We start from the raw sequence: 24,557 nt of genomic DNA, 5'->3' as shown, positions 1-24,557 counted from the left end.
GGTGGCCAGGGTTTGGTAGCAATGAACTCAAGATTTCTTACCCTTCAATACGTGTTGGATACATAGACCCAAAAGATGTCTGGCTCTCATACTGCAGAGGGAAGAAACAGTAAAGCACAGTTGTAAAGTCTGGATGGAAGAGAAATATCACTGTCATCATTATGTAAGGAAACATTAATCAATAGTATGAGTGTTAGTGCCTAACATGAAAGCTCAGAGAACTGCTTATCTCATGCAAAGTTTTGCAAGACTTTGTTAATTTCAAAAGTAGAAGGACAGGTAAATCCAGGGGTGCTTTTTCAGGAGGCAATTAGACCTCCTTGTTGTTTTTTTCTTTGAAGACATTTCACTTCTCATCCAAGAAGCTTCTTCAGCTCTGACAGGATAGCGGGGAATGGAAGTACAAGTAAAGCTGCCATTAAGTGAGGGTTACCTGTGTTCCATATGAGGCACTGGCAACATAATAGCAGCAGGGGTGGAAGGGAAAAGATTGGAGGTGAGCAGACCTGTGGAGTACAGTGCAATGAGCCGTCAAGGGCAACTCAGGGATGGGAAGGAAAGTATTGAGAAGACTAATGAAGGAGGCAAGAGGGAAAAGGAATTATACAGGCTTCATGATCAGCAGCAGTTTCAGGGAGGAAGGAAGGTGATAGGAAGACTAAGGGACAAGCGGATTACAGTATGCAGGTAGTCCTCGACTTATCACCACAATGAGCCCCCAAATTTCTGTTGCTAAGTGAGTCATTGAAGGGAATTTTGCCCCTTTTGCGACCTTTCTTGCCACAATTGTTAAGTGAGTCACTGCAGTGGTTAAGTTAGTAACATGGTTGTTAAAGTAAATCTGGCTCCCTCCATCGATTCTGCTTATCAGAAGTTGCAAAAAATTACTCACAAAGACCCCGGGACGCTGCAACTGTCCCAAATATGAACCGGTTGTCAAAGTGCCTGTATTTTGATCACCTGACCATGAGGATGTTGCAGCGGTCGGAAGGGTGAAAACAGTCACATGCCACCGTAACTTTGAACAGGTCACGAAATGAACTGTTGTAAGTCGAGGACTACCTGTACCATTCTAGGGATGCAGCCCCCGTACGATGGCAACAGAAGGATTGACAAACACACTACCTCTAACATTCGCTCCTTATCAGCCACTACTTGGCTTTTTCCTCAATGTACTCCCAATCAATTTTTGATTGTGTCTTGTTTTTATTCTTTGTATGATGTTTTATATTGTAGTTTACTGTCCAAAGTTCAGAGTTTTAAGTTGAGCATCCATATAAACGCTGAAATAAATCACACTCAACAGCTTCATTTGTTTCACCACCTGAAAATGTTCTGCCAATGGACAGTTTGCATGTCCCTAAAAGTTAGGTAACCTTTTCTGACATTTTAATAATCCCTGAAGCCTTAATTATACAACCTTGGGGAGAAATAACAATAGTCACTTGTCTTCATTTAATGAATATTGCTTGAATAATTGGCTGGCTTCATAAATCACATGAAGCTACAACTAAATACCTGGACTTTCGTATTGTTGTACCTTGGCATCTTGCATTCTCAAACACTCTTTTATTTAACTGATAATACTCTTCTTTTGTCTCAAGGATTTTTCCCATGCTTTTAAATGTTTTTCACCATCACACACCACTTTCTATTAAGGTTAAATAAAAAATGATTAAAGTAACTACAAAGAAGTATTTCATGCAAGCATAGCTAACATGAATGTTTCTGACGCTTGTTTTTAAAAAAGGCATTAACAATATGATTTGTTGCTGCTGCCCAGCTTATTTGCTATCCATGGTCCTGAATGCTGTGACTTTGGGAGTTAAAAGGCAACTGGAACTGAGCATACGGCTATCTTTTGCAAATCATATTAAGCCACCGCTGCCATTTAAAAATCCAACAATAAACCATGATTTATTTACTGATTCCCCTCAATATTTCACATCATACTAACCTGAAGCAAGGAAGACAACTCATGGCTTAGGTATCAGTAGTCCTCAGTTGATGATGGCAATTGGGTCCAGGATTACTATTGCTAAGTGATGGGGCCATAATGCAGTGTTAGGTGACCACATCGCTTAGTAACAGCAATCCCAGTTGTCATCATCATCCCAGGTCCTCAAAGGTTATTAAGCAGGAAGAGGAAGAGTAGCAGGTGTGCAGGAGGGTGTGTCATGGGGGAGGAACTGCAGGTACCATTGGGGAACACAGGTGGACGAGCCAATGTAGTAGGAAGTGCTGGCAGGCTAGCAAAGGCAACAGGTGAGTGTGGGGTGGGTGGGGTGAGGACACCAGACAAAAGAGGGCAGCAGGGGGGACAATGATGGCCGCTGGCAGGCACAAGGGAGCCCAGGTAAGCAGGAGTTTCTTACAGAATACAATGTTCCATATATGTCCCATTTCATATTCCATGGTGGAGCTAATTGCAAGAAAATGTGGCAGGAGCGACTTGCTACCTTTCTTATCAACTACTCAACCCACTTTGCATAGAAATCATGGGGTTGTTGCAATTTTGGAGATTGGCTATAAATCCCTCCGCCCCCCAATTCAGCACTGGATTTCACTGAATGGGTAGTTGTAACTCGAGAACTACCTGCACAATGCTTAAATCCTTCAAAATGCAATTCAACAGCACACTGAAGCCGCCCTGGGGAAACCGACATACCTTGGCATAACATCTTTCCATGTGGCGAAGGGCAACTTTGGGGTTGATGGGATGGCCACAGGAAACACAGAATATCTGCAAATCTGTGTCATCGCTGTCTCCTTCACTGGTCTAAGAAACAAGCAGAGGTCAAAACAACAAATTGAATTTTAAAGAAATTAGCACCTTACCCTATATGTCCTTACCCCATATATGTACAGAACCTTTAATCCAACCAGGCAAGCAAAGAAGAACCAAGACTCTGGTAACAACCCAAGTGCAGAGAATTATGCTGTGGCCGTCATGCATAAAGCGGTGAGAGGTGGTTTGGTTTTTAGTACAGCTTGTTGAACAAATCAGGTGTCATGGGACACATTCAGAAAACTAAGCCTTAAAGAGGAGCCATTGGTGTAGTGATGAATATGCTGGGCTAGAAATCAGGAGACTGCAAGTTCTAGGCCTTTCTCAGGCAGGAAAGCCAGCTGACTGTCTCTTTCTCTCTCAGCTGAATTCACCTCACAGGATTGTTGTTGTTATGAGGAAAATAGGAAGCAGGAATGCTGGGTATCCTGTCTTGAATTATATCTTTTTTAAAAGGTGGGAAAAATATAGTATCACACAACACTAATTAAACAAATCATACTATCATGAAGCACTATATGCAGATCTAGCCATTTTCCCAACCAAGCTTGCAGAGCCAGGTTATTAAGTCTTGGGGGAGGGGTGTGTGTGTTTGTGTGTGTACATACGCCTTCAAGTCAGTGCCAGTCCCTAAACAGGTAGTCCTTGGATTATGATCCTAATTGGAACAGGAGTTTCCACTGGTAATGGACATATATTACATGACTTAACGACAGCAGTCCCAGCAATACAGATTGCTAAGTTAGGCCAAGCCAAGACTGTAGTCATTAGGTGAGGACCTCACATTTCTCCTGCCCTGTGCAACTGCCTCAGCTACAACTATCAATGCCCACCTATCTCCCCACCCCCACCCAACCTCTGCTGGATGGAAATGGAGTACCCTGCATTTTGGATACCCTGAATTCCATCTGCCCCTGCTCTGAGCCCCACTCTCTCATGCCGACCTTCACTGTCTTCCTCCCCCTGCTCATCCAGGATCCAGGTACTGGGCATGGGCATAGTCCCAGAAAGCACTCAGTGAGTGTGGCAGGTGGTGAAGCCTCATCTGCCGAACAGCATTCGCCAGACTCAGTCAGGAAGGAGGCAGGCAGCATTGCAGGTGGAGAAGCCCCGTCTTCTGCCACTACAGCAAGGAGCGAAAGCCCACAGACTGTGGGGAGCGCAGCAAGATGGGGTAGCAAGAGTTAATGTACTGCCTTGCCAGGCAAGGCAGCGGTGGCTGCTTATGTGGCAGCTGCACAGAAGGTGCTGTTCAGGCTGGTAGCGGAACTGGAGGAAACAGAAGGATGTGGGAAAATGTAATGCATACTCTGCAGCTCACGTTGGAAGCGCTCCCGAAGATCCGGTCTGTGGTCTCCAAAGAAGGGTGGAGGCAAGCCCAGCACCTACAGACCCTCTCTGACAGACTCCCTCTTGAAAAGCCTCACAAAGCACAAGCCTGCGGATCAGTTAATAAGGAGCTCTTCCAACGGAAGGTGTAAAATGTAGGCAGCGCTTCTAGGAAGCCCTTGCCCATTTCTTCCAGTTCTGCTGCCACCCAGAATGACTCCCCCGTAGCCGTCTTCATTTGGGGAGCCACAGCTGCCTCCCAAGCAACGAAGTGCACCCCGCCTTGCCAGCCTCCCCCACTGCAGTCTCCCACTTTCTGCAGTGTCACATCTCATACTGGCAGTGGAAGGAAGAGCTCCTTCTTCTGCACTAGCAATAGCAGTTAGACTTATATACCGCTTCATAGGGCTTTCAGCCCTCTCTAAGTGGTTTACAGAGTCAGCATATCGCCCCCCACAATCTGGGTCCTCATTTTGCCCACCTCGGAAGGATCGAAGGCGGAGTCAACCCTGAGCCGGTGAGATTTGAACCGCTGAACTGCAGATAGCAGTCAGCTGAAATGGCCTGCAGTACTGCACTCTACCCACTGTGCCACCTCGGCTCTTACTGCTGCCCTTGCCTGCCGAACACGGTAAGCTCCCTTCAGCAGGTAAGGCTCCACTGCCTTTGTCGTGCACATACTGGGTCTGCCCCAGGTAATGGATCCCAGGCCAGCTGCGTGAAGAAGTATATGCCGAACGTCAGCTGGGGACAGCAGCAGCGGGGTGGGTGGGCGAAGTGCAGGGCAGCCAAATGGGTAGAGACGGTGGGAAGATAGGCAGGAAGAGGGAGTTCAATACGTCCTGCAGTCGTGAATTTTGATCATGTGACTGCAGGGACACTGCAATGGCTGGAATTTCAAGGACCAGTAGGAAGTACCCTTCATTTAGTACTGTCAAGTCTTTGAATTGTTGCTGAACAAATGGCCATAATCTGAGGTTCAACCTGTGATTTTCTTGACAAGATTTTCAGAAGTGATTTGCCTTTGCCTTCTTAGGGCTGAGAGAGCCACTAGACAGCGTCATCCAATTGGCACTGTGGCTGAGGAGGGACTAGAACTCACCGTCACCTGGTTTCTAGTCCAGGACCTTAAACCAAGGCACCAGATTGACTCTCTAGGGCAGTGGTCTCCAACCTTGGCAACTTTAAGACCTGTGGACTTCAACTCCCAGGGTTCCTCAGCCAGCTTTGCTGGCTGAGGAACTCTGGGAGTTGAAGTCCACAAGTCTTAAAGTTGCCAAGGTTGGAGACCACTGCTCTAGGGCATTACATAGACTAGTAAATTGTACCATTTCACACTTCTCAATACACAATGGTAATTCTGCTCCAAATCAGCCTTGAGAAATCTGTCCGACTTTCTCAAATTAGGTATTAGGTATCTGCCACCACATCACTACTGACCTGTTTTTCACTGGGTTCTGCCCACTGTTTTTTGTCCTCCCAGCCAGGAAGCTGAAAAGTTCAGGGTACTTTAACTGCTGCAGTAATATCACACAGCACATAATGGGTTCAGGCTCAGGGGAAATTCCACTCAAAATTCACATCAGAAAGTGCCACACAGAGAGCAGGAGGAGATAGGCAATTCAATACACTCCATGTACTGGATTATACTTTGTTAATATAATTGGGGAAAGGACAATCATTTGCTTAGGAAATAAAGGGACAGATGTTGTGCTAACTGTTTGAGAACATTCTAAAAGAATTCTTAGTATTCTAATCAAGAATTATTACTATTTCCTCACACGTTAATGCACTGTTAACAAAAGAAATGGTCAGGAGTTCCACCATTACACTTTAACTTCAACCTAAAATTATACTTATCAGGTTTGGCAAGTCTCAACTAGCCAATGATGCTAATGTAAGCAAACTCAGGACAAATACAATGGACTGGCAGAATAAGTAGCAGCTAAAGCAACTGATTTCTCATTAATTAATTCATCAAGACAAGAGGATAGATACCCTATCTTTTAACAGTGTTTCCTCTGTGGCTTAAATCAAGAGTTAACAAAGCTTTTTCATCAATGAAAAATATTTATTGATGAATGACTGCTTAGTTCTTCTGACATTATAGAGATGGCCTCAATGTAATTTGGGAACGCACACAAGCATACTGGTGTTTAGAAATATTTGGAAATCTATGTCTATGTATTTATGTATTTATTTCTATTTCTTCAGCCGCCTATCTCAATCTATGACTCTGGATGATTTACAATCTAAGCTGCATAGATGAAAAATAGGTGTATAGAGTTAAGATGCCAAAAAGCTCTAACTGTATCTATCCAAGCTCCCCTTTCTGTTCTAAGATAGTATCCAACAATTCTATCTCTTCCTCCTCCACATTTTCCAGGTACCTCTTCATCTTCCTTGATAGCCTGCTGCTTAGCCCGGACAATAAGAGCTTCCAATTCATGGAATTTGCGTTCCATTTCTTGTAACTTAAGCCGCGCCTGCTGCTGCTCCCGCCTTATCCGCTCCAGCAGCTTCTTCCCATGCTCCTCCGCTACGCATGGACTTTGTTGCCACTGCTGTATGCGTTGTGGGAGGATCTCATAGATGCGGCTGAGAAAGGAAGGAAGGAAGGAAGGAAGGAAGGAAGGAAGGAAGGAAGGAAGGAAGGAAGGAAGGAAGGAAGGATCAATCATAGGTCAATATGAAACATCACAGGTCACTATGAAAGATACAACATGTTATCCTATGCAATTCATTTGCCTAAAGGGTAGCATAAGCTTGAAAGGGACTATTTAAGGCAATCCTTGGGGCAACAGGGACTGATTCCACAAAGAGAGGTTTTTTCCAAGGGTGAAACCAACTTACCTATGCTACCGGTTCGCAAATGTGAGTGCACATGCACAGAGCGTCAAAAACAGCCTCTTGTCGCCACCACTACCAGCTCGCCCAAAGCGGATAGAACTGGCTGAATTGCACCACTGGGTTTTCCCCCGACTGGAGGGGGCACAGTTTGGTGTGCTGCCTCCATTCCCCAGATAGGGCTTTGAGTCTTTTTGGCATGCCAGACTGGGGGTTGACGACCCCTGATTTAAGGCATAATAAAACAGTAAATGCCTCAGATGCTTTTAAAGAAAGAAAGCCATGAATGTATTTTATATGTGTAGAAGGAAAAGGTGCTTTAAAAGTTCTCTATGCACTACAAAAATAGTTCCCCACTGCTGTCCACACCAAACGTTTCCACACCAGTTGTATCTGTCCGCCCCGTGCCAACTCAATGAAGCGGTGGACGTGATGAACCGGGGCCTTGAGGCTGTTAAAGACTGGATGAGAGCTAACAAACTGGTACTCAACCCGGAAAAGACCGAGTGGCTGTTGTGTTTTCCTCCCAAAAATTTGGCTAATGTTCCAACAATCAGGCTGGGGGGGCAAAATTTACACCCCTCAGACAGGGTCCGCAACTTGGGAGTCCTCCTGGATTCACAGCTGAGTTTTGAGCATCACTTGTCGGCTGTGACCAGGGGGGCATTTGCCCAGGTTCGCCTGGTACGCCAGTTGCGGCCCTACCTGAACCGGGAGGCTCTCACAACAGTCACTCGAGCCCTTGTGACCTCTAGGCTGGAATACTGCAATGTGCTCTACATGGGGCTGCCCTTGAAGAGCATCCGACGACTTCAGCTAGTTCAGAACGCGGCCGCGCGAGTGATTATGGGCGCACCACGGTACGCCCATATAACACCAATCCTCCGTGAGCTGCGCTGGCTACCTGTTGATCGTCGGGTGCACTTCAAGGTCCTACTTACCACCTATAAAGCGCTCCATGGTAGTGGATCTGACTATTTGAGAGACCGCCTCCTGCCAATTAGCTCCCTGCGTCCCATCAGATCGCACAGAGTAGGCCTCCTCCGAATTCCATCCGCCAGTCAGTGCCGACTGGCGACTACGCGGAGGAGAGCCTTCTCAGTTGCAGCTCCGACATTATGGAACACCCTCCCCGTGGAGATCCGTACCCTCACCACAGTCCAGGCCTTCCGCACAGCCCTGAAGACCTGGCTATCCCGTCAGGCCTGGGGATAGGATTACTCTCACCCCGCCCGAATGTTGAATGAATGTTGTGTTTTTATGGATAATTTTCTTTTATTCACGATTTTTTTTTTTCCTTTAAGTCTTGTCTTGCACCCCCTTCCCCTTATTATTGTAAGCCGCCCTGAGTCCCTCCAGGGAAAAGGGCGGCATATAAATTCTTAATAATAATAATAAATCTAAACCAAAGGCTGGCATCAGAGGTGCCCATGTGCTCTTCTACCATAAGAGGTTTCTATTATGGATTATAACACTAGTTCCCCAAACTGTCCCTTTTAGTTTCATCATAATTCTCTTTCCATACAGCTGAAGTTTGGAGGTGGGGGGGGATGATGCCCATATTTCACTACCAATATCTATCTAACCCTTTCATCTCACTCCAGCTCCACAAGCAAAGTCCCCCTTCCCCTAATCCAGCTGGAAAGTAAATACCGAGGAGAAACGGCGCCAAGGAGACATAGTTCTTACTTGGCTGCCAACTTCATTCCGCATTCATCGGAGCAATACTTGGAGGTAGCCCGGGCAGCTTGGATGCAGCCGGGGCCCAGGCACTGATGTAAAGAAGAAGGATCTTTGGCATCCACCCGTTCGGCATGTTTTGATCTGTCACGGTGTTTCTGCTTCTGCTTGTGTCGCTTATATTTTTCCTCCTTCTGCAGAGCAAGAGGCACAAAGAGGGCTCATTATTTATAGAGATTTCCAAAGGGAAATCAAACCACTTTCAGCTCCTTTCTTTCCCCCAATGAGAAGATTCTTAACATGAAGGCCATATTTCTCAACCTCAAGACTCATATTTCTTGGGCACCCTTGGGTTGTTGTTGTTTTTTAATGCTCTTGCATTCAACAGATGGTTGGTTGAAACTGGAAATCAAGGCCAGGCTCAATGTTTCTCAACCTCCTCCACTTTAAGAGGTGTAGGTTTCAGTTCCCAGAATTCCCAGGCTAGCGTGGATTCTGATTGCTGGAAATTTTGGGAACCGAAGTTCACACATCTTAAAGTGGATGAGTACAAGGGACCTATTATCAAATATGGTGGACCTGTCCGGAAACACAAAAATATTGGACAAAAATTTGGAAATGGGTGCAAGAAATTACAGGAGAACAGATAAAATACAAACCCGAAATCTTTCTACTGGGAATAATCAAAGGGAGATATACAAAGAAAATTAAGTACATATTAACACATCTGCTAACTACAGCTAGAATAGCATTTGCCCAATGCTGGAAACAAAATAATACCCCCTTGGACGAATTAGTGATTAAAAAAACTTTGGATTGTGCAGAGATGGACAAATTAACACTGAAATTAAAAGATAAAGACGAGTCAGAATATTATGAAATTTGGAGCAATTGGTACAAATGGCTGCAAAACAAGGATAAAATTAATTAAGCCAAAAAACAATATATATAAATATAGAGAGCTGTGTATAAAGGTGTGTAAATATAGAAGTGAAATATTATATACATGTACAGGTATGATGACATAACACTATTGATGTAATGACTGTAAGGTGTTGTAGAAGGGAAAAAATAATTTTAAAAAATCTGCTAAAAAATAATAATAAAGTGGATGAGGTTGAGAAACACTGGCTAGACTGGATGGATCCTGACCTGATCTAAACAGGAAACACTATTTCAGACTCAGTATATATAGCAATTTAAGTCCTGGACTTGGGAAACCCAGATTCTCCATCTTTTTCTTACTAAAACAAAAAGGCTACAAGTCACCACCTATTCACTTTAGCATCTCCCGTAAGACTAAAGGTAAAGGTAAAAGTTTCCCCTATCCACTTGTTTCAACTCTGGGGGCAGTACCAATCTCCATTTCTTAACCAAGGGATTGTCCAAAGACACTTCCATGGTCATGTGGACAGCATGACTTTAATCCAAGGTGCAGGGAATGCTGTTACCTGCCCATCAAAGTGGTACCTATTCATCTACTCACATTTGCATGCTTTCAAGCTACCAGGTGGGCAATTCTTGTATTTTTCTCTTCAATCAAAGGCAGGACGGAAAAAATGTTTCTACGTGATATTCAGCTTTTCCTTCAGAAAGCAGATGGTATCTTTTCCTACCTCTTTCAGTCTGAAGTAGTTTAGGCTAAGAGATGGTGACTCGAAGTCATCCAAAGATTTTCAGTTTAGGTAGGGATTTGGTCCTGGGTCTCCCCACATCAAATCCAACACTCTTGTCATGACAACAGTGTAGTGGCCTAATCCACAAATCATGCCAGCTGGCTTGTTTATGTTGTACATTATGCAATTAACTATTGCTGGCTGAGCTCACAAAATATGCTAAGCCAAAATCAAACAATCCATGATTTTTTAATATAATTTAAAAATGGATGGGCCATCTCCCACCTGGGGAATTATGGTAAGTCCACACATCTTAAAAAGTTTCTGAGGTTGAGAAACACTGGTCTAGAGGAGAAGCCCCCAAACTTTTGAACACCAGGGACCGGTTTTGTGGAGAGAAGATTTTTCTGCGGACTGGAGGGAGTGTGGTTTTGTGTGCTGCCTGCATCCCACAGACGGGGCTTTGCTTGTTTGTGTGGCCCGGGTTCTGGCATGTCGTGGCCCAGTGTTGGTTCATGGACCAGAGGTTGGGGACCCCCAGCCTAGAGGATAGCTCAGCATCAAGATTCCTATTTCTATTTTGCGCATCCAGCACATGGCTGATTGCAACTGATAACCAAGGGAGTTTGAGAGCCACTGTGATACAGCCGTTAAGGGGCCAGGGGTGTAGGACTGAAAAGACCTAGGCTGAAGTCTAACTCTAACATAGAAATTCACTGGTTGACTTTGGGTCAGGCAGTCACTTTCAGCTCAGCTATAACACATAAGATTATTGGTGTGGGGGGAAATGGGAGGTGCCTGCTGTATTGAGCTCCTGAATGAAAGGCAGGATATACATCTAATAAATAAATAAGTAAACTAGGAAGTTCTTTTCTTTCTGATGTCTCGGACCTGGCCATTTTAAATCAAGGAGGAAGAAAACGAAAAATAGGTTCCTCACAAACCATTAAAGAAAGCCAACTTTGATGGACTTCTAAGCACATTGTGGAAGGAATTACAGCTTTAGAAGGTGATTTTCTTCCCATTAAAAATCCCATTTCCGAGATCAAATTTTGTTCAAACCAAAAAAATTTCTCCTAGGCATAATACCGTAGGGGTATAAGAAAGATGTGCTTTCTCTAATTATACATGTACTAACTCCGGTGCGTATAACTTACGCGCAGTATTGGAAAAAAGAAAATACACCATCAGAGTTAGATATATTTAGAAAAAATTTGGCCTGTGCAGAAGCAGATCAGCTCACTCTTGAACTAAAAAATAAAGGGGGATCGGAATATTTTGAAGTTTGGAACAGATTTTATTATTGGTATAAGACAAGGTGACAAGACTGGAACAAACTGCAAATAATGTGATTGGATGGAAGGATAGATAATGTATTAAGTAGGCTAACAGTTATTGGATGAGATTATGTGTATATAATGTGACTGTATGGTCACTTCGACCTCGCGGTGCTGCACTGTTTTAAATGAAAAAACAATAAAAATATATTTCAAAAAAAAAATCCACTTCCCATCTTGGCAACTTGCCGTGTTGGGTTCCTACCTTCTTCTCTGACTTCTTTTCCCTTCGCTTGACATGCTTCACTTTCACTGCACGTTTCCGCAACACGGGATCAAGGAAGGGCACATCGTCTGTGTCACTGAGCCACGGCTAAAAGAAGGAATAAGACACAAAAGAAAAAAGTGGGGGGAAGTTTAACATTTCCAGAACAAGACTTTTAAAAAGAAAAGTCAAACAGCTGTCAGCTTTGCTTCCATTTCTTCTTTCAGGAAATACCATCCCTGTAATTCTATTACTCTGGCTAGCAACTTATTGTGTAATAGAACCTCTTTGAGAAAAAGAAAAAGAAACCAAGGTAATTACATTTTGGGATTATTTAAAAAGAACAATGAAAATGTAAAATAGAAATGTATTGAATACATGAAACTGCACGCTCCAGCTCCATTAATGGTCAAGTTGTCACAGATGCTGACAATCCAAGATTTTCTTTTCTTCAGGAAGATTGGAATTTAGAAAGGAAAGCGCATCTGGCCTAGGAGTCAATGCTGCTGATCTTTAAACTATTAGTTAAGCACACAACAACATCTCAAAATGAGTAGAAATTCAACCTCTATCGGAGGCAAACATTAAAAACCCCAGTTTTATGGGAGCCATAAGAGTGTAACATCTGCCTTGGGCTCACTCTGAGTCACTCTATTCACACAACTTGCTTCCAGCTTCCTAGGATCTTTCTAACGCATTTGAGTTAGAATTCTTAAAAGCCCAGCTAGTATGGCCAACAGACATGGAAAGTATATACCTTTGCCAGTTAGGTGCTTTGTAGTTATACAGATAGTCCTTGCTTAACAACCCTAATTGGGATCAGCAGCTCTGCCACTAAGTAAAACAGTCACTAATTGGGAAAGCATGTGACTGACTTCCAACTGGAAAGAAATAAGACTACCCAGTTTCACACCTCCAGCTTTTGTTTGACTCCTAACCACTCCCCTGCCTTTGAATGCCCGAGTGCCTGCTTACTGTCTTGTACACTAAAGGCAATGTTTTTGCACTCTAGCCCAGAGATGGGAACCACATGCTATGTGCTTCACTCTCTTGAAACCCCTGTCTCCAATCTTTCCACTCTAGGGGGAGGAGCGGGGGGGGGGGGGAAGCAAGCAATGTATATAGGCAATCTCCCCTTTGCCTCACCCTTTCTCACTGTCAGTGCAATCATTCAGCTTTTGAGGCATGAAAGAACAGTTTACTCTCTTGAAATCTCTTTCCAATTTTTCCGCTCCATGGCAAGGAGCGATTGGCTAAAGAAACTGCTTGCTTTTTTTTCTCCCATAGAGGAGAGATTGGAGAGAAAAAGATGTCAGGAGATTAAGCTGTTTGCCTAGCACAGGGGTGTCAAACTGACCGTCATGGCAGCATCACGTGATGTATTGGGCCATTTCCCCCCCTTCGCTAAATGGGCTGTGGGCGTAGCCAGCATGCGACTCATCCAGCCAATGGGACGGGAGTTTGACAGCCCTGGCCTAGCACATCTGCAGCTGTCAGATTTGAACTATCCATGAGATCACGCTGCCCTCAATATATAGAAGAGCTTACTCTCTTGAAATCTCTTTCCAATCTTTCTGCTCTGGGGGGGGAAGGGCAGGCAAAGGAGCAATTGCCTACAGAAATCACTTCCTTTTTTCCTCCCCAACTCCTTCACAGAAGAAAGAGATTGGAGAGAAAAAGATTTCAAAGGAGTACTGAAGCATCAGGCTGCTGGCAGAATCACATTGCTTTCAATGTGTAGAAGAACAAACAGCTTACTTTCTTGCAGTCCCTTTCTCTCCAATCTCTCTGCTCTGCACTCTGTGTGTTTCGGGGGGGGGGGGGGGTAAGAAAAACCCATAGGTCAGGCATAAGACAATGCATGCTGACTGCAATAGCAATCACATGACTGAAGAATGTTGCAAAGGGTGTGAATAGGTTATGGCTGGGCCAGTAAATGAATGGGAGGTAAGTGAGAAATATCTATACTACATCAATAGAGCACCTAACTAACAAAAGTCTATTATTATGCCTTAAGATGCGTGGCACTGTCTCATTAATGCCTAACCCAGCCTCAAATAAGCAAAGTAAGACTGGCCATTTGTATTAATTTTTTAAAAATGGCTCTTTAGTGCCTATTACACTCTAGTTCACTGTGCAAAGGTTATTATGCAGATAGTCCTTGATTAATGGCAGTTATGGGGACTGGGAATACTCTCTCTAAATGATGCTATTGCAAAGTGCAATATCATGTGAACCCACCAACTTACAATGGCAGTTCCAGCGGCAGGCATTAAGACGAATCCCACCACGTCCCATGACGGCCATTCGTAACCTCCCGCAGGCTTCTCCATTGACTTTGCTTGGTAGAAGTCAGCATGGAAGATCACAGATAGCGATAACATGGGTCAGGGGGACACGGCAACCATTGTAATTGCGGTTGCCAAAGGCCTGAATTGCAATCCAATAACGATGGTGAGGCTGTCATGTTGAATGAGTAATGGATACCTGCATTTCCCACTACAGACTCAGGTAAGCACGCTAGAGTGACCTTTTCTAAAATAATTTGAAAAACCAAATTACACTAACAAAAATATTTAGAAACCAAATCAAAGACCCGTATTTTTTCCCCCAGATGTATGTCCTGTGGGGCAATTTGCAAGAGCTTGTCTGACAAAGTAACCACCTCTTGACCATTTACAAATATTCTCAGTTACGGGCTAGGGGGAAGAACTGTCCATGGAACAATGATTGATAGTGCAGCTCCTGCGAGAGACATGTAACGTTCATAAGAAAACCTACGGGCGGCTAAGCAAAGGGCAAGAGGCAAGCAAAAAGCCTAGAATTGGGCATCTTTGCAGATAGAGAGGCAGAGGAGTCAGCAGAAAAAGCAGAGCTGAGAGGAAGCGGGGTGGGGGGTGGGGGGAAGAATCAGAGGGAGAAGATAAAAGGAATAAGGGGGAAAATCAAGGCAAAAAAGATTGCTGGAGAATAAACTGAAGATACAAAGGCTCAAGAAATAGTCAAAAGTGGGCAAGCAGGGAGATTTAAATGCTGAGAAACTGAGTCAAGTCCCACATGAAATGTTGAGCCAAACATTTAGCCGGAGTTCCCAACACATTTGACAGATGTCCTTCCATGGCCTTGAATGACAATGGCAGGGGGCCCAGGACATGCACTATATCCTAGGGCAGTTGTTGTTCTACCCAAGCAAGCAATACCCTGCCAACATGACCTAGGAATCCCAAGGCAATGGGTCTACCATAGGTCTCACCAGATTCTGATCATCGAAGGCCCCTGAACAAAGCTCCTGATACAAATCGGGATCTATGTGCAGATCATCATCCGACAGAGGCTCTGGTGTGGCAGCCGATTCTAGCTGTTCCTTTAGCATCTGCAGATCATCCTCCCGCCCCCGTAACATCTATTGAGCGATTGGGGAAGTGGGGAAAAGAGCGGGGGGAAAGCAGTGAGAGAGGGAAAAAGGTGGGGAAAGAAAAGAGAAAGAGAGAAAGAGGAAAGCATTAAAGAAGCCATTCTGCCGGGCTTCACAAAAGCACCAGGCACCAAGACAGTGCAAACACACCCCCTTTCTCTTCCTGTGCACAGAGTGGCAAACAGAGGAAATGGGGGCTTGCTGAATGCCAAGCGGCAAAGCGCGGGCAGCAAAAAGAGAATCCCCAAACCCACTTCTTTAAAAAAAATAAAAAAAGGAGGAGAGGAGAAAAGGCTTAGAGCTCAAAGAAGCAAGGCCAAACGGCCCAGCAAAACCTGCCACCTAATACAATACAGAAAGCATGCAAACTGGGCCTTCCAGTACCCGGCCTTTCAAATACGAACCCCGCTATGGGTTAAGCTGGATCTATACAGGCAGCAGAATGAGGTGGAGATAAGATGAAAGGGTGGACTGCATCATTAGAGAGAAAAGGCCTAGGAATCACAACGGTTGGCCTTACTTGGGGTTGGAAGAAGAGGACAACAAACCTCATACAATTAAAAAGCTTGGAAACCCAAAGTAGGGCAGAGGGGAAAACTTTCTCCCTCTTCTGTCTTGGTTTTCTCTTTTAAGTGGGAGATTCACATGGGCGCACCGTGCTATGTACAAGTAGTCCTTGATTTATGACCACAATGGAGCCCAACATGTGTCGCTACGCGAGACGATTGTTAAGTAAGTTTTGCTCCATTGTCATGACCTTTCTTGCCACAGTCAAATGGGCCACTGCAGGTGTTTACATTCGTAATACGGTTATTAAGTGAATCTGGCTTCCCTATTGACTTTGCTTGTCCGAAAGTCACCTGACCCCGGGGACACTGCAACCGTCATAAATATGAGCCAGTTGCCAAGCAGCCAACTTTTGATCACGTGACCATGGGGGTGCTGCAACGGTCGTTATGTGTGAACCATGGTCATAAGTCACTTTTTTCCAGCACTGTTGTAACTCCAAACGTTCACTAAAGGAAACATTGTAAGCTGAGGACTACCTGTATGTAAAAGAGAGAAGTTCCACCCACAATCTCAAATAGCAATAGCAATAGCAGTAGACTTATATACCGCTTCATAGGGCTTTCAGCCCTCTCTAAGCAGTTTACAGAGAGTCAGCCTCTTGCCCCCAACAATCTGGGTCCTCATTTTACCCACCTCGGAAGGATGGAAGGCTGAGTCAACCCTGAGCCGGTGAGATTTGAACCGCTGAACTGCTGATCTAGCAGTAGCCTGCAGTGCTGCATTTAACCACTGCGCCACCTTGGCTCTTAATAGTTCAGTCCACCACTTTTGGCTATCGCCACCTCATTGTATTGGATGTATAGGCCAACCTTCAGACTGCTTCCCTATCTAGGGGGGAAAAAAGCCCAGGAGTCCCAAACTTAGCGCTCACTTATTATCTTAATCCTGATCATTAAGATTTTTTTTTAAAAAACGAAAAAAGAAAAAAGAAAAGAAAAAAAAAACTGGAGGGAAAAAGGAAACTTACCGAAGCTGGAAAATATTTATAGGACTCCTAGGAAGAAAAGAATGGGAAAAAAAAAATCACGTGTGAGCTACACACAACCAACAGCTTCAAATTCGAGGTGGCTGCCTCTTGGGAATGAGCAGCCCAGAAAGTGCCCTCTAGAGAAAACATGCAATGATCTCAAGGGCAGGGAATTGCCCACCACAACACTCACCCGAGCCCGAACCTGGCACTGCCTCAGGCGGCATTTCTGACGGATTTTGTTAGGCCCACCAAACTTCTTCATGTCCCGGCAGAAATCACACTGCCCACAGTCCTCCGTGCGCCGGCAGGCCTCACATTCTCCGCACATGCGGGCCGAGCGCTTGATCTGCTGCAAAGAAGGAAACAAGAAAGATGGGAGAAGGGCTTTGAACCTGAGGAATCCCATCAAGCTCTGTCCCTGGCTTAGTCTCAAACACTCCCCGCCCTGCGTGGTCGCCGTGTTCCTCAAAAGAACCAGGATGCACAAGCAAAGACTCAAGATTAATCACGGGCAAGGACCTCCAGTTCAGGTTTACGCACAAGTAAGCTTCATCTCTTGGGTTTGAGGCAACCTTCTCATGATTGAGGGCTACACATATTTTTTTTGCTCTCCTGGGTTAATAATGGTAATAATGAGTGAGTTGGGAAATAGGACTGGGGGAAGGGGTAAAATTAATTGGCAAATCAAGGTTTGTTTTTGCAGGGCATGTTAAACACTCATTTAGCATAATTTGCTAACTCTATTCCAACTCATAGTGATGGGAAAATATGCCACCAGTTTTCAACAACCATCATCTCCAGAGTCGTAAGAATGGTGCATGAGGATCCCAGGTTGCTCAGTTCTTCATAATAAAGAGGGAGAGATTATTTTGGCAGTTTTCAGTTATATCTATTCCTCCTGCTGTTTTATTATGGTCAATGCAGCAAGTGGCAGCAGGGCCTCCCATGACTCGACACCTGTCGCGCCAGTGCCCAACTTCTTCTGTGGCTGCTCGCGGCCAGACACCGCATGGCATGTTGCACCAGTGCCACCGCTCTCGGCAGGATGCCACCTGGCATGTTGCGCCGTTGTGCATGTGGGTGGCAGCACTGGCACAATGCAACATCCTGGTGCTAGGGTGGCATCGGCACGACGATCTGCCTGCAAGCGGACACAGAAGTTGGGAAGCAGCGCAACAAGTGTTGGGGCATGGGAGGCCTGGCTGTGGTGATCCTAAGATAAGCAGGTAAGACGTCCCCCGAAAATAAGACATGGTGCTTATTTTGGGGTACAAAAGAAAAGAGTGGGTCTTATTTTTGAGGAAACACTGTATGAATGAGTATTCTTTTAGTGAGGGCGTGCTCAGCCTACAGGTATGAATCCCACTGAGTTCTTTAGCAGCTTCTAGAAGAGATACATCCCACAATTAAAAGTAACCATGTCTTGTTCAGTTGGGAGAATTCGGCTTTTCCTAATACACAGGTAGTGCTTTTCAATTCAGATAAAACCTTGCTAGATTTAGATCAAAAGTGACAGGATTAGAAAACAGTCTTTTCAAAGCTCCTTTTTAAACTTTCCCATTATGGTTTTGCTGACTTATCATTTCTCTGTTTTGCATTTTATAAAACAACTCCTAGTACATAATTCCATATATGCCAGTGCTTCCCAAACCTGGGAAATTATCCAGAATTGGATAAAAGTTGTTTTTCTTTGGATAACGACAAACAAAAACACATTGCCCCAAACACAACAGGGACATGTAAATTGATTTAAAGTATTTTATCCATATTGGGTAAAAAGGACTTTCTGAGAAGTGGTTTCAGCAAAAGAAGGGGGGGAAATGGAAAGCACTAATATAGGCAATATAAAGGGAATTCTAAAATTGCACAAGTCAAAGTCTCATGAATCCTATTCCACTGTGCATGATTCAAAAGGGCCTTTGGTTAATCTCAGATTTGTAGAAAGAATACAGGAGGAAAATGCAAAATCAAAGGTGCTTAAACATTAAATATCAACAAAAGCAACTGATGTTGCCCAGCTGATATTTATTCGATTTATATCCCCACTTTATTTTCTACAACTAAAGGCAGCATACAAAATATCTCCTCCTCCTGCTCTTAACAGGAACTCTGTGAGGTGGGTTGTGCTGAGACAGGGTGACCCTTTTATGCCCAAGGGGGAACTAGAACTTATAAGTATCCTGGTTTCTAGTACAGACCTTAATCACTACCAGAAACTAGCTCTCTAAATATACCCTAAGGAGGCACATCTGATTTAAAATACGTAATTTTGTCATAGTAATAAATAATAATTTGTGTAAGCATTCATATCAGTAACAATGAGGAAAGGGAAAGAAAATCTCAAGAGAATCTGATTTAGCATATTAACTAAACAGACTGAAAGGAATGCCTTGAATTTATAAATGCAATTTGGCTTCAGGAATCTGTAACTATCCTACGATCTTCTAAAAGTGTTTTCATCTTCCTGCCGTGCCACAAAAGCTGGGTCCCCAAGTAGCTAGAAACTAAGTTTGATATTTACCTATTTGACTACATTAAATCTCGATCTTGTGGCTATGTAAAACTAGTAAATGACAAAAACTAGCCTGGGCACAACTGTTAGGGAAAGGCAGTTGCTTCAATATACTAGCCGAGAACCCAACAGTTCAAATCAATGTCAACGTTCTGGAGTTAGAATGCCAGGCCCTGTAAGATGATGTAATCTCCATTGCACTCCTTACTTTGGCGTTGCGGCTCTGTTCCAGTGCCAGTTCTTGGGCTTTCACCCGCATCTCATCTTTTTCAGCACGTTCCCGGTCCCCTTCCCGGTCCTTCTCCTTGGACTTTTTGTGCCTATATCGGATTTCAAGGGTGGGATCTCTTTCTGCAAAAGAAATAGCGATTTACATTATGAGAAGCTGTATCCCATTTCAAAAAACAATTATCTCAGTGTGATTTATTTATTTATTTTATATTAACACTGTGGATGCTTCTCTGGGTTACTTGGAAAAACAGAATATATTCTTAAAACAATTATGCCCAAAGAAAGCAAAAGGAACAGTCGGAAAATACTTCCTCCTTTAGAAATAAAATAGCAGGAAGCTGAGATCATTTTCATTTGTTACCCGGAATTTTAAGGCCTTTTTAAAAGTGTACCGTATATACTCGAGTATAGGCCGACCCGAATATAAGCCGAGGCACCTAATTTTACCACAAAAAACTGGAAAAGTTATTGACTCGAGTATAAGCCTAGGGTGGGAAATGCAGCAGCTACCGGTAAATTTCAAAAATAAAAATAGATACCAATAATGTTTTTGAATATTTATTTCAAAGAAAAACAGTAAACTAGCGGTGTATTCAATGAAATACTTCACTCACCTCATGATGCTGATGTCCCGCTGTGATGATGATGTCCCGTGCAGCCGCGGGAGCGATGTCCCGCCTCCTATGACACACGGCACAGTGATTCCTATCATTGGATCACTGTACCAGAGGAGGTGGGACATCGCTATGTGGCTGCTTGCCATAACAAGGAGGAGGTGGGACATCGTTGCAGAGCAGCAGGAGGGGGAGGAAGGGGAATCGTAAGACAGCCCTGCATTACATTAGAACGTGAGGAGGGGGGATGGTGCGGTGCGCGCTGCGCGGCAAACTGACACAGAGGGAGGGGAAACTCACAGGGGCACTGGGCCATTCACGAGTGTCACCCAGCGGCATGGCCCCACCCCTTTTTCTCCTCCATTTCGGGCAAATTTTTCACTGACTCGAGTATAAGCCGAGGCGGCTTTTTTCAGCCCAAAAAGTGGGCTGAAAAACTAGGCTTATACTCGAGTATATACAGTATATTAGTATTTTAGCATGGCGGTATAGGTCTCTTTTTCTAACTTTAGAGCTCCGGTCGAAGGCCATTTCTTTTGATAAGCGAGAAGAACTAGCTTTCTCAGCATCTAAATAATAGGCAGCATATTCTGAAAATCCTTAAATACACATATCCTTAAATAGTATTAAGAAAGAAAGAAGCTTGAGTCCTAACCCAGACCTAGAAACTGTTAAGATAACGTCAGAGGATATAAGCTGTTCCAAGTAGGATGGTTTTTTGTAGAATCAGAATGTTCAAGTCTGATAAATTTAGAATTTCCAAATAGCAAGGTAGCCCTTTAGGTATTGCTTCAAGGGCTCCAATTACAATTGGGACAACCCACGATTTCTTTTTCCACAGTCGCTCAACTTTAGTTTGCAAGTTCCGATACTTTGTGATTTTTTTCTCACTGCTTATCTTCAATTTGCGCATCACCAGGTATTATTATTATATTTTTATCCCTCCTTTTTATATAACTCAAAGGGATGAGCATGCATTGTATTCCTTCCTCTTCCTATTTTCCCCACAACCACCTGGAAGCGGGTGGGGGGGATTGAAAGAGTCACTGACCCTAAGTCACCCAGCCAGCTTTCATGCCTAAGGGAGGCCTAGACCTCACTGTCTCCTGATTTCTGGGTCAGAACCACTACACCAAACTGGCTCTCTCTTGTCCCTGGAAACTGCATTTTTACCAGTTCAAGCTAGGCTGCATTTAGTCAATCTTGTTTATTATATAGAACAATTATTCTTTAAATATTTTATATTCTACAAAAAGCTTTGCTATATAGAATCAAAGATCAAAAGGTGGTTTTCTTTTTAATTTATTATTGAAGCTTCATTACTGAAGCATGCTTTGCCATGAGATTTTAAGTATAAATTTTGAGGGGAAATCCCTAAGTGTCTAGCACAGCAGTTAAGGACATATCCATATATGCTTCAGAGATTTATCTTTATCTTTATATCTCTCTCTCTCTCTCTCTCTCTCTCTCTCTCTCTCTCTCTCTCTCTCTCTCACACACACACACACACACACACACACACACACACACACACACACACAAAGTCAAACAGGATTTCAAACTTACCTCGGCACTGCATGCAGTACCATTCTCGAATTGCTTTCGCCATCTTCTCAGTAATGTTAATGCAGTGGCCATGGAACCATTCATTGCAGTGATCACAGCCACTGGAGAGAGCAAAAAGTAAAGGTTCATTAACCAAATTTCTTCTGCCATTTGAGAATCTATACAAGAGAGCTAACTCATCTGCTTACGTATATAACTGTATGTATCCCTTCAAGTCAATGCTGAAGTGCTGTGTTACTGCCTCTGTCCTAGGGCTGAGAAAGTGGCCAATGGTCACCCAGTTGGCTTTGCAATTAAAGCAAGACTTGAACTCAAGATCTCCCAGTTTCCAGCCTGATCTCTTAACCAAACTGGCTCTAACTAACTGAGCATAACAGGGAACTCTTAAGAACACTGCATCTTTTATTGGAAAAGAGTGAATTAAAGAGATAAAGTTGAATAATAAATATTTAGATGAACTCAAGAAGATCAAGAGTTTCTTCTACCTCTCCAATATCTAATATCTAAGCATCAAAGACTCTTTTTTTATCCTGATTGAAGCTCCTAACATAAAAGAATACTTGAAGGGAAAATCAGAAATGTCAAAAAAGTTAAAGTTCTGGTCCTAAAAATAAATCCCCAGGCTAAGCATAGGATCCAAAGCACCGTGTTCATTAATTTTAGAAGAGCCACAAACCACAATTCTGCAACTTACAAACACTGTCAAATTAATAAAGGTAAAAACAAAACAAAGTAATCTTATCATCTTAAACTTTACCCATCCCTGCTCCATCACATATAGTGGCCTTTTCCTGATGACTCCTATACTAAATCCATTAAAAACCTCACAAGATATTTAACATTTTTCATCCTACTTTTTATGTGCACTTGCCTTAACCTTCTTTTAGAACTACTGTTTGGATTTAATGATATTTACTTGCTATTGATTAATATTCAAGTTATCAGACAGAAATAGCTTCTTCAGTATCAATGCTTTGTATGATCCAAGCATCATCTGCCAACGTTTTCCAGGTTCTTACAGGCGTTAACCTCTGGATATATGTTTAAAATTGAGTCAATCTAAACAGATTAGTATTTTTCTAATTATTTTCCTCCCAATATTTGAGAAATATTGGGTAATTTGCCTGCACAATTACTTCATTCAATAGTGCCTTTATTATTCCTTCTGACTGTACCCTGTTCTCTTGCCCTTTTCATCCTCCCCTTTTAATCTGCCATTGATATCTTTATGTTGAAAAGTATTCTCCAGAATGAACGAAGTTTTTAAAACCTTTATAATAATTAAAATTATTCATTTTTAAAAAGAACATGTCCCAGGAGGCCTTGCTGAAATAAACCAATACATATCATACTGGCAAAAGAGTTTTGCACTGGCTGCCATCCTCAATGCAACCTCATAACCTTTGTGAAGGAGCGAGCTCCCATTACCAAGTTCTTTTATTCCTTCCAGCAATACTCACATCATGAAACAATTGATATCAGGTTTGCGACAGATGCAATAGACAGGAGCATTCTCTCCATTCTCAGATTTTGATTCTTCACCCATAACTGCCAAATCAGGGTCCGAAAATTCATCCTGAATTTCCAGGAGAAAACAGAAAGAATTAACAATGACATGGCCATTATAAGCTAACAGTAGGAAATCCTGATCTTTAAATCGCACCATTTCAAGTATTTGAATCCAGCAATGGAAAAAACCTTAAAATACATTTTCTAGGGATAAATGGAGATCACGAGATCTTTATCCCGACAAGATGAGTGAAATTTCAAGGAAGCCCAATTGTGTTGAGCTCTGCCCCCGACAAAAGGGCCTGCAAAAATAATAATAATAATAAAGGTTTGGAAAATCCTCTTTATCCAGCTTTTAAAATTGGCTGGTAAGAAAAGAAGCCCGCCTGGCTCAACTGACAAATCGTCTCATCCTACAGATCCGATCGGTCCCATTTTCTTTGCAAAACTTAAAAGAGCCCAGTTTCCACCGTTGGTCAGCCCACTGACCGGCCCCACTAATGGGGGGGACGGGACGGGGGGGGGGGGACTCGGGAAAGATTCCGGAAGACTCTGTTTCTTCCCACCAAGCTGCCGTTCCTCTTCCACGGCCGGGATCCCGCTTGCCCGACTTCGATGACATCCTTGCCCTGAAACGGCCCTGCTCTGATAGGAGCAGATGCGAGTCAGCGACCCAAAGGCAGCCTTAGCCCTTTGCCCGCTCACCATGATCTCTCCGCTTGGCCAGCTCCTTTCTTCTGAATCCAGACAAGGGGGCCAGGCGACAGGAAGGCAGGCGGCCTGCTCCTATCCGTTTCCGCTACCATTCGCTCAAGGAGAGAAATAACATCCGGGTCGCTCGATCTCTTCTGCCCTTTACAAAGATGGCCGGTTCTCGCAGCCATTTCCGACGGGACTGCACGGGTTTCAGAATTATTCCCAACAGAGTAATTAGCGCCCCCTGAAGGAGAGAAAGGCGAAGTGGCCGTGCTTAACCACCTTTTGGATAATAGCTTGGAGAAAAAGAACTCAATTAATCCGTTTCCTCGGAGCTTGGGACAGAAGCAAAGCAACCAGACTTTATACACCAAGCGTAGCCGTACCCAGCCTTGGGACTGTCTTAAGTAGCGTACAGCTAAATTTTCCGTCGCCCACAACCATTAGTGTTACGTTGTGCTACGACTCTCAGCGTTCATAATGATCGAGGCAATCCCGCGCTGGCTCAGCATTGTGATGATTTTAGCAAAATATGTGGAGGACCTATGCTACAGTTGGTCCAGCCTCAACTAAATAAGTTTTTTTTCTTTAGTTTCAAGAAACAGGTGATAGTTCTTATTATACAAAAAAAAGCTACCAACAAAGTAGTTATACTGTTTGATACAACATTCA

At 43.6% G+C, this 24,557-nt stretch overlaps 1 protein-coding gene across 3 annotated transcripts in view; it reads right to left on the bottom strand.

The window, feature by feature from the left end:
- Window positions 1-23,983, bottom strand: part of CXXC1 (CXXC finger protein 1) — a 29,199-nt gene extending 5,216 nt beyond the window's left edge. The window contains exons 1-11 of one of the 3 annotated variants that reach the window (XM_032210228.1): window positions 23,895-23,983; window positions 23,141-23,256; window positions 21,681-21,781; window positions 19,478-19,620; window positions 16,948-17,106; window positions 16,755-16,781; window positions 11,803-11,910; window positions 8,654-8,838; window positions 6,508-6,715; window positions 2,669-2,779; window positions 42-91 (exon numbers count right to left, since the gene is read on the bottom strand). In XM_032210228.1, the coding sequence (XP_032066119.1) occupies window positions 42-91; window positions 2,669-2,779; window positions 6,508-6,715; window positions 8,654-8,838; window positions 11,803-11,910; window positions 16,755-16,781; window positions 16,948-17,106; window positions 19,478-19,620; window positions 21,681-21,781; window positions 23,141-23,256; window positions 23,895-23,897 (1,211 nt within the window). In that variant the 5' untranslated portion in view covers window positions 23,898-23,983. Of the gene's footprint in view, window positions 1-41; window positions 130-2,668; window positions 2,780-6,507; window positions 6,716-8,653; window positions 8,839-11,802; window positions 11,911-16,754; window positions 16,782-16,947; window positions 17,107-19,477; window positions 19,621-21,680; window positions 21,782-23,140; window positions 23,257-23,894 lie in introns of all 3 variants that reach the window. The other 2 variants (XM_032210230.1, XM_032210229.1) reach the window with 2 other exon arrangements.
- Between the last annotated feature and the right edge of the window lie 574 nt (window positions 23,984-24,557).

This window comes from Thamnophis elegans, chromosome 2 (assembly GCF_009769535.1).
Source record: "Thamnophis elegans isolate rThaEle1 chromosome 2, rThaEle1.pri, whole genome shotgun sequence".
Classification (NCBI taxonomy): Eukaryota; Metazoa; Chordata; class Lepidosauria; order Squamata; family Colubridae; genus Thamnophis; species Thamnophis elegans.
This window is presented reverse-complemented; position numbering and strand designations above follow the sequence as displayed.